This window comes from Marmota flaviventris, chromosome Y (genome assembly GCF_047511675.1).
Source record: "Marmota flaviventris isolate mMarFla1 chromosome Y, mMarFla1.hap1, whole genome shotgun sequence".
NCBI classification, from domain to species: domain Eukaryota; kingdom Metazoa; phylum Chordata; class Mammalia; order Rodentia; family Sciuridae; genus Marmota; species Marmota flaviventris.
The window spans coordinates 12,124,593-12,138,713 of record NC_092519.1 but is presented as its reverse complement, the minus strand read 5'-3'; the positions used below and the strand labels follow the sequence as shown (position 1 = coordinate 12,138,713).

The 14,121-nt window shown below is 33.9% G+C and overlaps 1 protein-coding gene across 7 annotated transcripts in view; it reads right to left on the bottom strand.

Annotated features, from left to right (window-relative positions):
- Positions 1-11,080, bottom strand: part of LOC139703459 (lysine-specific demethylase 5D-like) — a 37,551-nt gene extending 26,471 nt beyond the window's left edge. For 3 of the 7 annotated variants that reach the window (XM_071606917.1, XM_071606921.1, XM_071606920.1), the window contains exons 1-7: positions 10,569-11,044; positions 9,339-9,416; positions 8,293-8,415; positions 7,831-8,001; positions 7,198-7,332; positions 1,010-1,133; positions 724-890 (exon numbers count right to left, since the gene is read on the bottom strand). In XM_071606917.1, coding sequence (XP_071463018.1) covers positions 724-890; positions 1,010-1,133; positions 7,198-7,332; positions 7,831-8,001; positions 8,293-8,415; positions 9,339-9,416; positions 10,569-10,718 — 948 coding nt within the window. In that variant the 5' untranslated portion in view covers positions 10,719-11,044. The other 4 variants (XM_071606919.1, XM_071606922.1, XM_071606918.1 and 1 more) reach the window with 3 other exon arrangements.
- Positions 11,081-14,121: the final 3,041 nt, after the last annotated feature.

The following is a 14,121-nucleotide window of genomic DNA, read 5'->3' as shown; positions in this document are numbered from 1 at the left end:
GAAACCCAGGACAAATGAGGACATGATAGTGGTATTAAAGATAATCTCTAAGTTATCAGATGAAGATTATTTGGAGAAATATGAAGAGTATGTAATGTGATATAAAACATACGTTCAAAGATAAGCCTTCCCTAACATAAATACTTTCACAGGAGAAGGCATAAGCAATCAAAATAGTGAAATTAGCTGAAGAGAAAGATGGACAATAAAAAAAAAGAAATTTAAAAAAACAGACTGTAGAAGATTATATAAATCTTTCAAGTAAGAGGAGAAAGAAAGGTAAAATAAAGAGAATAAATTGCAACTGTTCAAAGCACATAAGTAAATCAAAATTACAAAAGAACTACTACACAAAAATTGACAGACTCTCTGAAAGTCCTAAAGCATTTACCGGAAACAACTGTTCTTTCACATAATTTATATGTGACAAAATTATCTTCTATAAAATTTAACTATGAAAATTCAAATTTGTTTTTAAGGAGTTGAAAAGAGAACACAATTTGGTGGAAAATCCTAACCTAAAAATTAAGAGGAATTTTGCTCTTGCCTCTAAATACCTTAAAATTTTCTTCCTTTTTCTAGCCATAATCTTCTTATACAAAGGGGAAAGGGCTAAATAGCAAAGGAAAGTAAGATGTCATAAAATATAATAACAACTGAATCTAATTTAAATAGTTTAAAACTGCTAAAAAAAAAAAAAAAAGAAAACAGATGAATTCTTACAAATGGGGTAGTGTGGTGATTCTTCCTGAGTCGCATAGTCATCTTGGTGCAGGGTTCTATGCTGTGACTCAAGTCCTCTTTAGATAATGCTGATACTACTTTCCCATCCCCACTATGTTCTTCTTTCACCGTAAGAGTTGGGGGACACGACATAACCCCTTCTTTACCTGTGGAGTCAGAAATAACTCTGAAAACATCCTTTTCTGGCATCAGGATTTATAAACCATTCCTCTCATGGTATTTTAGTAGTCTATCTTTCACACTGACTTAGCCAGTTAAGGTTTACCTTTCTTCGGTAGAGTTTTATCCTTAGCCACAAGCCCCAAGCCCATCATCTTGGGGCCTGCCCCATATATTTGTAGTTTCTTTAGCTCTGGATTTTTCTCAATGTCCTCTTCTGTGGGCGTTGGCTATTAAAATAAAGTTCAAACAAAGATGAGAGTTTTATATGTAAAGACACAATACTTTGAAGGTAACATACAGACTTTCATATTTAGAAAACACCCCTGTGTTATAAAAGTAAAAGAGATCACAAAGATTAAAAGCTTCCAACAATTTTCATCCATTTGTGAATGTTTTACCTGAGGGCAAGGTATAATCAGGTAAGAAAAAAATGAATAAAAATATTTCTAAGATAATTTTTCTCAGTTTTTTCATATTATAAAAAAAATATTGAAATAACCATGTTGGCAACAAAACGGATGCTTAAATTTCATAAGTTACACCATATAGTAAAGAATCCAACATAAATCACCTTTCTACAATGATATAAAAGATACAAAGTTAAAAGAGGATTCCTTTTCTCTTTAAATGAAAATGATTAGAAATGAGTCTTCTCTCCAGTGTAACAAGAGACCTAGGAAAACGTAAATCCATAATTTGCCAAAATATGTATTTTTTATGTGTGTATGCATATATATCAATCATTTTCAGCATGTAACTATTTTTAGTGAACATTGAGAGATGTATTTTATTTATATTTTATGTGTATTACACTTTCAATTAATCCTATTACATTTCTCCTTCCCATATAACATTTCTTAGATTATTTTCTATACATAAGTTTATATACACTTAAATCTATATAAATTTTCTCTATATAAAAACACACATGGAAACACAAATAACATTCTTTTTCTCATATTAATTTGTGTAACTAAGTACTCTGTATGAAAATATCAATGTGTATTCATCGGTCCACCTATATGCTGGTATTCTAGACACATCTTGGTATTCTAGAACTAATATAATCTATTCTTTCATTACACAACACTGAAGGTATTTCCAACTTTGGGGCATCATAAATAATAATGCTATTTATTCAATTAATTGTATTTTTTTGTTTTCCCTATTTTGTAATATTCTAAAGTTGAGAGAACTTATTGACTTCATTGTCAATAAGAAAATTGAAGGATATAAAGTCAACACACAAAAATTTTCTTGTTCCAATAATAAACTGGCTGAAAAACAAATGATAAAAGCAACAATCTCATGCAGAGATAACTGCCAAACTTGTTAAAGAGTTCATCTTTTCACACATAAATCAACCTATCTTAAATTATAACTACATCAATTTCTCCATCTAACCTACAAAACCATTATTTCTCCTGCTGAAAATCAACTTAGGGTCAGATACTTGAAAATTAAAAGCAGTCCCTATGCTCCAGAACCCCTACAATTATTCAAATTGGCTCTTTCTAAAATGTTTACAATTGCTACAACACAGGCTATGGTTGGTCCTTGTGCTTTCTGCCTCTTGACTAACTGATGTTGGTACGTACCCCTGTAATCCTGTGTACTATGCTATGTCACTCATTTTGAGAAGTATAAAAAAAATCAAACTTTTTTTTTTAAAGTCATTGATCTCTCCATGTCATCAGTCACTTCTATAGATTAAGACTGGCAAATAATTCTTCTCAAACTATGGTGTAGAATCATCAGAAGAAATCATTCCAAACTCATTCTATGAAGCTAGCATTAGTAGCCCATTACCAAAACTAGACAAGGACATTACAAAAAAAGAAAACTAGAAACCAAATTCCCTCATGAGTGCAAAAATTCTCAACAAAACACTAGCAAGTTGAATATAACACATGAAAAACATCATTCACCATAATAATGTTGTTTTCATTCCAGGGACATAAGGATGCTTCAGCATGTAAAAATCAACAAATGTAATCCACCACATAAATAAAAATGAGAAATAAAAACCACATTATCAATTATATCATGTCAACCAATACAGAAAAGCATTTCATGATATTCACTGGGCTTTCATAATAAGAGCCCTAAACAAATTAGGTACAGGAGAATCATCTCTTGATAAAGGCACAACAAACTTACAGCTAAGATCAGAGTAAATGGAGAAAAACTGAAAGTACTTCTTCTAAAATTAGGAACAAGACAAAATCCTCTCTTATAGCTCTTATTCAATGTAGTACTAGACATTTTAGCCAGATCAATTAGGTAATAGAATAAAATAAAAAGGTATACCACAATCAGGAAGGGATGAAGTCAAATTATCCCTGTTTGGAGATATAATTTTCTACTTAGACAAAAATTCCATCATAAGATTATTACAAATGATTAACAAATTCAGGAAAATTGTAGGATATAAAATCAACATATAAAAATTAGTAACTTTTCTTGTTCCAATAATAAATTTTCTGAGAATGATAAAAGCAAACCCATTCATGATAGCCACACAAAGATAAAACTGCTAGGTATAAATTTAACCAAGAAAGTGAAAAACTTCTAAATTAAAACTGAAGGGGAAAAAAAAAGCAATTAAGATGACACAAAAAATGCAAAGAACTCCCATGTTCATGGGTTGGAAGTATTAACAGTCCACACTTCTAATTCTAATTGAATGTCTACATTACCCAAAGCAATCTAAAGACTGAATGCAATCCCAATCAAAATATTTATAGCATTTTTCATAAAACTAGAAAAGAAATCATCAAAAAATTCACAAAAAGATTCCCAAAGGCCAAATAATCCTGAGCAGAAAGAGTAATGCTGGCGATATCACAATACCTGATTTTAGGACCTAAGTACAGAGACTAACAAAAAAACAAAAACATGAACCACCACCACCAAAAATCAGTATGATATTGGCATAAAAATAAGACACTTGTACTCTAGATCAAATAGAGTCCAAAAACAAAAGTAAATAAATAAAGTTTGTCTACAGCCAACTGTCTCAAACACACAAAAGTATTGACAGAGAAAGGTCAGTCTTTCCATAATGGTACTGGGTAAATTGCAATCCACATCCAGAAGACTGAAAATTCACCAGTATCTCTTACTCCATATAAACATCAACTTAAAATAGATCAAACACCTTAATATAAGATCTAAAACTGAAATTACTAGAGAGAATCTTAGAGCAAACACTTCAAGACACTGGTATAGGAAATGACATTCTGGATAGAAACCAAAGCACAGGAAACTAAAGCAAAAATTGACAACATTTCATCAGATTAAAAACTCAAAATAGTGAACAATAATAAAACAACAAGAGACCATTTATAAAGTGGGACAAAATATTTGTCAGCTATTCATTTGACAAGTTAGTATAAGAAATTCAAAATCAACAAAATAAACAAGCAATCCAATTTTTAAATGGGCAAACATTCGGGAAAGTTCTCAAAATAAAAAATATAATGCAAATTTAATTGCAAACAAATGAAAAATGTGCAATATTATTATTCATCACAGAAATGCAAATCAAAACTAGGAGATACAGTTGCATCCAGTTAGAATGTCTATTACCAAACCAAAAAAATATAAGAATAAATACTGGTTGCGGGGAATGTAAATTGGTTTAGTCATAAAAGAACAGTCTGGAGATTCCTCAAAAGCTAAAAATAAAACTATTACATGATCCAGCTACACCACTCTGAAATAAATCAATATGCCAAAGACATTTCTAAGTCCATATTTATTTCAGCAGTATTCATGGTAACTAAGATAAGGAATCAGATGCTTCTATGCAATTAGATATTATTAACAAATAAATGAATAAAGAAAATGTGATGGAAAGCTGGGAATGGAACCACCATTTGACCCAGCTATCCCCCTTCTTGGACTATTCCCTAAAGACCTTAAAAGAGCGTACTACAGGGATACTGCTACATCGATGTTCATAGCAGCACAATTCACAATAGCTAGACTGTGGAACCAACCTAGATGCCATTCAATAGATGAATGGATAAAAAAAATGTGGCATTTATACACAATGGAGTATTACGCAGCACTAAAAAATGACAAAATCATGGCATTTGCAGGGAAATGGATGGCACTACAGCATATTATGCTAAGTGAAGCTAGCCAATCCTTAAAAAACAAATGCCAAATGTCTTCTTTGATATAAGGAGAGCAACTAAGAACAGAGCAGGGAGGAAGAGCATGAGAAGAAGATTAACATTAAACAGGGACGAGAGGTGGGAGGGAAAGGGAAAGAGAAGGTAAATTGCATGGAAATGGAAGGAGACCCTCATTGTTATACAAAATTACATATAAGAGGAAGTGAGGGGAAAGGGAAAAAAAAAAACAAGGGAGAAATGAAGTACAGTAGATGGGGTAGAGAGAGAAGATGGAAGGGGAGGGGAGGGGGAATAGTAGAGAATAGGAAAGGCAGTAGAATACAACAGACACTAGTAAGGCAGTATGTAAAAACGTGGATGTGTAACTGATGTGATTATCTATATACGGGAAGAATTGGGAGTTCATAACCCACTTGAATCAAATGTATGAAATATAATGTGTCAAGAGCTTTGTAATGTTTTGAATAACTAATAATAAAAAGAATTAAATAAAAAAAGAAAATGTGACTGTTAGAAAATGTAACTGATATTCACCACATCAGTCAAGAATAATCATTACAATTTCCAGAAAAAGGGATATTCCGTTACAAAACAAAAGATGTCTATATCTGACTGATCTTAAAAAATTTTGTATACAAGGCTGGAAATTTCAACCTTTATTGGTTTCCGTATTACATGCTACTCTTCTTTCTTTTTTCTTTTTCCCAGATGCAATTCCTTCCATAAGGTATTAAAGCACTAATGTAGAATCCAGCTGAATTTTAATAGAAAATTCTCAATTTTTTGTTCTACATGCTCAAGTTTAAAATTTTCAAAATTTAATATTATTTAGACATAAGTCTGTAATTCCAGCTAGACAAAAGAGCAGAGCACAAAAATCACAAATGCAAAGCTATAAAGGGAAACTCAGCAAGACCCATCTTAAATTTTAAAAAGGTTTGAAGCTGGTGCAGTGGTACATGCCTATAATCTTAGAGGCTCAGGGGGCTGAGGAAAGTGGATTATAAGATCAAAGGCTTCCTCAGCAATTTAGCAAGGCCCTAAAACAACTCAGTCCTATCTCCAAAATAAATATGAAAAAGGGCAGGAAATATGGCTGATAAGTGCTCCTGCGTTCAAATCCTGGTATCAAAAAAAGAAAGGTTTGGAGATGTAGCTCAACTGTGCAGTCCTTGCCTAGCATGCAAGGCCCAGGATTCAAGCTCCAGTACCATGCACACACAAAACAAAGCCACAAAACTCCTAAAAATATACAACTTCAGTCTGATTTATTTCACTGTAATTTATGTTACAGACATATAAAATAGTATGAAAAACTGTATGCAGAATATTCAAAATTGGCTTAGCTAGAAGATAAGTAATAAAACTATACTGTTCACAGTTTCAACTCTTTGTTATATTTGGCAATGGTAAAGCTTGCTGTCCAATTCTTAAGACACCATAAGGCACAAGCTTGTGTCTCTGGTAAATGCTAATTAATCCAGAGCCAAGCTTCCTCTAAGAGAGTGGCATAAACACCTTAGAGTTAGCCTGTCTGTCCAGCCTTAGTTAGGGGACTATAATATTCTACCTTAATTATTCCAGACTAGATATCATACAACAAGGGAATACCTGCATAGCTTATATAGCTTAAGTCTCCTAACCGTATTCCAATGACTCAATCCTCCTAACCTGTTTACTAAGACTAACTCCTGACTAAGACTGCAGTTTCCCAGTAACCTTGAGTGATATATAGTGACTTATTTTTGAAGACTTATCAGTATGAAAAACTACTTAATTGAGCCTCTCCTGTGTCCTTCCTTGCAGCAAGGTTTTATTAACCATAACTTAAAAGATCACAGAACAATAGTTAAAAAAACAAATTGTATGATCTACTTTACAAAACTCATCCTGTTTCAAAAAATCAAGTGTATTAAAAGCTTTATGTTTGCTTTTAAAATGTGAAATAGTAAAATTGCAAAAACAAAATAACTGTAAACAATAATAATAAAATAACTGAAATTCATTTCCAACCAACTTCATATTGAACCAGTGTTATATTAAAAATGGGAGGGAAAAAAAAGAATACAATACAAAAATGAATTTTCACCAAGAGCAAGTTTAAGATAAACTTTACCTACTTATAAAAAGTTAAACATATACTCACTTCAGGTTGTAGTCTTTTTGCCCGCCGACTGTAGCTGCTGAACTTTGAAGGCTGGACAGACTGTCTAAGGGGGATGCTGTGGGGCTTGTATTCCTTGTCTTTTTCCTCACTGTCAAATGGATGTGTATTACACTGCTGAACAAGAAAAGGATTGGGTCAGGAATTTAGTGACCATTACAGTTAACTAAAGACCTCTGGAGTAAAAAAAAATATAATTCAAATAAATCTACTCATTCAGCAATAGAGGATATTTAAGTAAATATCCTCTAATTTCCCTGGACCTTTATGAGCAAACTGAAAAGCAGAGTGAAACAAATATGGTCTTTGGACTATGGAGATCTGAACCTTAAGTTTTATCACCAGTCTTAAGATCTGGTTCATTTAAAGGTCTTAGCAGACAGGGAACTGCTGAGTTAACAGGGTAAGTACCCTCTATTGCTTATATAATTAGCAAAGCAGATATAAGATTTCTTTATACAAACAGGTTGCCCAGGGCTAAGTTCTGTATCTCCAGACTCTTTATACAAATTTAGAACATCACAATGTAGGAGAAAAGCACAAATTAAAAAAGGGAAGATAACAACAAAAACAATTAAATCATATTAGGGCCCCAAACCATCTAAGGGTCCTTACCACAAGGTTGGCTCCAGATTGAAACATTTCATAGGGGTAAATGATGCGTTCATAGTGAGATCGTAGTAGAGATCCGATATTTTTTCCTGGTGGGTAATTAAGGCGCTGGGCTACCCGAGCCCACCGACGGTCCTTGCATATGGCTTCATACCCACCCTCTTCCATTACAATCTGAAAAGATACAAAGGAATGTGAATAAACTGTGACAATACTGGAGAGATCTCCACCCCCCACCCAAAAAAAGAAGAAACAGCACTAAAACTTGAAATCTAGGATGTAATCACCCCCAATGCCAACCATTTTAGGACCAAATATATTAAAAATATTATCAGGTTCTACATTCATTCCTTTACTACCACAAAGATACAATGTTCTACTACCAAGCACAAGCATCCTCTATAAAAGAACACTTTCTTTCTTTTTTTCTTTCTCCTTTTTTTTAAACACATCAACTACTCTTACCTTACTAAGACTGTAGAGGTCCAAGATCTTCCGCTCCACATTGGGAATCTTTAAAGAAGAGCCTTGGATTTCCCAGAACTTTGCAATCTGATCCAAATAGTTCAGTTTCACTCTTGTCTGAGCCTGAGGAGGAGAAGGCCCTATGAAGCTGGCTTATTCCTTAACTTGACTTTGTTCCAGTGCAAAGTGGGTGAAGAAGCAGTATCTTTATAGTACCAGTTCTCTACTAATATACTACACTTCAGGCTTTACTACGTACCTTCCTATGAATATCCACAAAAAGCTCAAATAAGCTGGGTCTTCAAGAGGAAATAAGGTGATACTTTAAATGAAAAAGTCTTCAGAGCCTACATTTAAAGAATTATGCAGGGCTTAAAGATGGCTTGCTCAAGACTTTTTAGGCTCTATTTAATGTTTTCCTTCAGATATCCAACTACAGATAAAGCAATCAAAAAAAAAAAAACTAAAATATTTTTCCATTCTATGTCAAATATTATCAAAATTCATTTTCTGAAAATTATCCCTTTTTAACTTTTCAGTCAAATGAAGCTTCCAGTACCCATTCTACTGAAAACACAGCAGTAAAACAAAGTGTCAGTAAAACAAAATTGAATAGTAATTTGAATATGAACACTTGGTTGACTGTTTTAAGATGCAATCTTTGCTTCTCAGAGTCTACTTTACTCAAGATGTTTTAAAGGCCCTTTTACTACCTTGAAAAAATTCAAAATGATAAGAAAGGTTGATATAGGAAAAGAAATGAGAAACTAGTTATTTATCTATTTTTGAAAGCTCTAAGCTTACTCTATTGCAGAATACATGAATCATTTCCAAAAATTTAAGGCCTTCCTCATAATCCCACCTTTTACAACAGTAATAATACATTTTCAAAAGACTTCCTGAAAAATCAATACTCTAAAAGGAAACTGTAGTTAAAATGAAATATGCATGATTTCAAAGCCTAGATCCTTAACTACATTATTATAAAACTAACAGACAAGATTAAAACTTAGGTTCCTCTATAAAAGTGAACTTCACAAACTTACTTCCAGTTCATTCAGCCTCTGGATTCGAGGAGTAAATCTAAAGTTGTCAACTTCTACTGCAAAAGGAGGTTGCCAATTCTAGAAGGAAGTTAAAAAAAAAAAAAATAGGTGATTACAGTGCAAAGGAGAAGAAAGAGGATGAGAATTATAATCATTTGTTTCTATCTTCCTGGTACTTATTTGCATTTTCAAAAGCTTCCAATGATTGCTTCTTGAAAATAAAGTTAAAAAAGAAAAGTCATAAGGAAAAAAGCCTATTAATCAATGCTCTTCCTCCTTAAGACTCAAAAATCAAAACGAATAAAAAACCTCCACATCCTAAGAGCCAACTTTACAGAAGGAAAAAAGAGAAAAGGCATAAGTGAATAAAAGTATGTCTTAAGAAGAATGAAAATAAACCTAATGTGAACAAAATTTATTTTCAAACCTAACCCAATATTTCTTCTTATCCTCAGCACTCTGGAAAAGTTGCATCTAACTATAATTATGAATTCTAAGAGAAATATGAACATATAAATAAAAAAAGCAAATGTGCACAAAGTAAAAACCTGCCAAAAGAGCAGTAGGCTGTGCATAAATTTAGCCATCATTGTAGTTAGAAATTTAAGGCCTTAAACATTGTTTTGTTTAAATAATGATCCATCTGTTAGCATTCCTTATTTTTAATCAAAGCAGGGTATGTAGCTCAGTTGGTAGAGTGCTTGCACACGGCCCTGGGTTCAATCCCCAGCAACTCCAAAAATTTAAAGAAATATTTTTTTTAAAAAGATACACTTTTAATTAAGCCAAATTCCTACCAGTTTCAATTAATAGTTTCAAATCATCAACAGAAGAGGCCTTTCCGCATGCCCCGTGCCTTTTTGTTTTTACACACTCCCAAGTTAAGGGAGAGAGAAAAAAAATCCCAGGCCAAGTTGCTAATAACAACACAAATTTCTGTCTTATTCGCTGTTTCTGTTATTAAATCAAGTACTTCTGACTACGTTAATTTCTTCAGCGTATGGCTCTTTGCAGAAACATTCCACGTCAAATCTTCATAACAAAAAATGTGGCAATTGGGCAAGTTTCCTGAGGCCCGGACTTAATAAGTAAGATAAGAAATGAGTTAGAAAGATTCAAATCTCAACTCTGAGGATCTAAACTTCAGATTCATAAATCTGAGGCCTTGTTAAATAAGGGAAGCCTAACGCAAATGAAAGCACTACCCTATTCCACGTTAAGCATACTTACCGCAGGTGGGCGTATTTTGCAAATGCCGGACTTCTCTGCGATCGGCCTGATTTTGGCTATGTAGCCAAGGGGGTCTCGAAATTCTGCCCAGCTAGGTTCGAACACAGGGCACTCAGGTGGCGGTAGGAAATCTTCGGACGCCGGCTCCATGTCCGACCTGAGTACTAAGACGCAAAATGAAATTCAATCTTTTCAGCGATGCATGGAACTTCCAGCTAAACACCGCTGCCGCAGGAACTTTACTTGCTTCCAAATTCCAGAGTTAGTTTAATCCCTGAAGCTGTTTACCAAACCTCGTGGCTCTCAGTTTTGCAGCCACCATCTTGACTCTTCAGTGTTCTGCCTACTAATTCCGTGTCACTCCGCGGATCTATACTTCAAGCGTTATCTCCAAACCTGACACTCGTTTTACATGCTAAGTAAAAGATGAAAATGGAAGACCGAGTTCACCACGGGAAAATATTTTCAGCCTGACCTGACGGTTCGCCCACCTAACTTAAAGAGTTCTCCAGCGGAATGGAAGGGAAGATTTTAAACAGTATCGCCGGATCTTTTTTCAAGGGAAGCATTGCGCACGTCACGCCTGCGCAGTAAACAAGAAGGAGTGTAAAATATTTCTATTTTTTCTGCGGGTGCAAGCTACAAGGAACTTAATGTGTTTACGAAAGTTCATGCCAACAGCATATTAAGCCTTAATGTATTTCCAGATACGTACCTGTTTGTTGGCTTTTGTGAAGAAAACTGTTACTACAATTTTATGATCCTGTTACAATTATGTTCAAATACAGTGTTCCACTTACACTTAACTTTCCTTGTGTATATTTGTTATCATTGCACTTCAGACAGGAAAAAGGTGCTAAAAAAAGTTGTATAAAATGTGTTATCCAACGTATGTAAAATATACAGAACATGATTTTAAAAGAAGACACTATGGGCAGGGGAGCAAAGCAAACTTTTGAACTGGCAAGAACAGTTCTTTCATGTTTAATGTTGAAGCACAACTGCAAATAACTAAAAGAAACTGCCAGAAATCCAGTCTGTCAATACAAACAAAACTCCGAATCTCCCACTCCCCCGCCCCAGCCAAGGACACACACTTTATCAACAGAAAGTGACCAGATAGTAAATACAGCATAGTAAGTGTCAAATGATGAAATAAAATAAAAAATTTTCTAGTTCCATTTCTCTCAGAGATAACATATTTAAGAGAAAAACCGGAAAATGGTTGATCAGATTGATAAATGAGGAAACATTTCTTTTTAGAAGTGTATTTCAACTACACCTTGATAAATGAGGAAACATTTCTTTTTAGAGAAAATATGTATATTTGACTGAGTCTGGCTTACTTTGATCAACATAATAATCTCCTATTCATTTTCCTGCAAATGGCATGATTTTTTCTTTTGTATGATTACAATTGCATTCATATACCACATTGCATTCATATACCACATTTTATCCATTTACTAATTGATGGGCACTTAGTTTGATTCCATTACTTGGGCAATGGGAATCTTGTAGTGATAAACGTGGATATGCTGAATTCACTTCCTTCAGATACATACTAAGGAGTAATGTAGCTGGATCATATGATAGTTCTCCTTTTAGTTTGGTGAGAAACTGCCATACTATTTCCATAGTGGATGAACTAATTTACATTCCCCTTCATTTGTTCCTATTTTTATTATTGATGATTGCCATCAGACGGGGATGGGAGGAAATCTCAATGAAGTTTTGATTTGCATTTCCCTGATGCCTAAAGATGTTTGAAATAAATTGTGTAACATTGGTCACATACTTTATGGAGAATTATTTGTTCAATCTATTCTGTTCAGTTTATTCTAAACAACACATTAAATATGGATTTGGGACAAACTTGAGTTCAGGTTGCCCTCTAGTGCTGAAATAGTGACAACCGCACTAACCTTAGTCTTGGGGCAAACCTGGACTGTAACCTTGCAATAGTTTAAAGATCCACAGCATAAAGAAAAGGAGCAACTAGCCTAGAATTTCTTGAAGGACAAGAAAAAACAAATTCAAATTATAAAGACTAAAATGAGTACTCAATTCTTTAATGTGCAGATGGCATATGCATTTAAGCCAACAAAGGTCAAAAATCTTCAAGAAAGCGTGACCTCAACAAATGAACAATTGATGTCAGTTGTTATGAGCCAGGATATAAGTGCCTTCACCAGACAAATTCCATTTTACCCCAAGACTCCATTTCATAAAGAAATGCTTCTCCCATGAGAAAACTCCCACCTCTGCAACCCACATCTCGCTTAGCACACCCTGTTTGTCAATGGCATAGTGGTATAGTGATTGAAAAATATTTCTTTTATTCTTGTACAATGTATTCTCGTGTAGTGTACCCTGACTTGGGTCACTCTGGCCCATTTCCTATGTTGCCATGGTATTGAATTCCTGGCAGCTTGTGGTTTGGAGCTATAAAAAGGTACCCTACCTTCTACAAAGGGTCAAAGTTTGCAGAGGTAACTTGCTTGCTGCCCTTTTCCCCTGCCAGCAAATAAAGTTCCATGTTCCGCTTCAAGACTGACCTGGTGATTTATTTCAAACATGCCATAAACAACAAACTTTTGGATGCAGAATTCAAACAGTTTCTTTAAGGAAATTAAGTGAGCTTCAAGAAAACACAGGAGAAGATTCAATACTCTGAGAAATTTAGCAGTGAGTGAGTAATCAATTGAAAAAAAAGAGAACAGATTATTCAGTTTAAAAGTACACTAAGTGAAATTTACAACATGATAGGAGGCATCAGTAACTGATTACATCAAACAGAAAAAGAGATACTGAGTTTAAAAGCATGCTACTTGAAAATATAGTCAGAGAAGATTTTGAAACGGAAAGAAAGAAGAATGGAAAAAGCTCACAAGACATTTTATATCTCATTGAAAATGCAAATATTTAAATTCTCAGAGTTCAAGAAGGAACTGAGAATGCCAGAGGAGATAAAAATATAAAGCTAAATGGACTGGGGATATTCCTTAGATGATAGAGTGTTTGCCTCACATGCACAGGGCCCTGAGTTCAATCCCTAGCACCACCCCCTCCCCCAGAACAAATATATACAAATATATATATATATATATATATATATATATATATATATATATATATATATATATGTGGCTAAAAGCAGGGGGAGATTAAAAAAACAGAAAGTGTAGGGAAAGGAAAAAAAACACTTAGGAACAGGAAGATCAAAAGGCCCCCCCAGTATACCCTAAGATATCCAGCGGTCAATCTCTCCAAGTTTAAAGATTAAGATTTAAAGATTAAGTTTAAAGATTAATTTCCTGGCAGTCAGAAAAAATAAATAAATATTGTACAAATGCTGAAAGCAGACTTCTCAGCAGAAATTCTAAAGTCAAAAAGAGAATGTCATGATATTTTCACAGTTCTGGAGGAATTAAACAAACAAAAAACACTGCCAACCAAGAATACTGTAGCCAGAAAAGATATTTTTTTAGGTGGACACAATATCTTTATTTTACATTTATGTGGTGCTGAGGATTGAACCCAGTGCCTCATG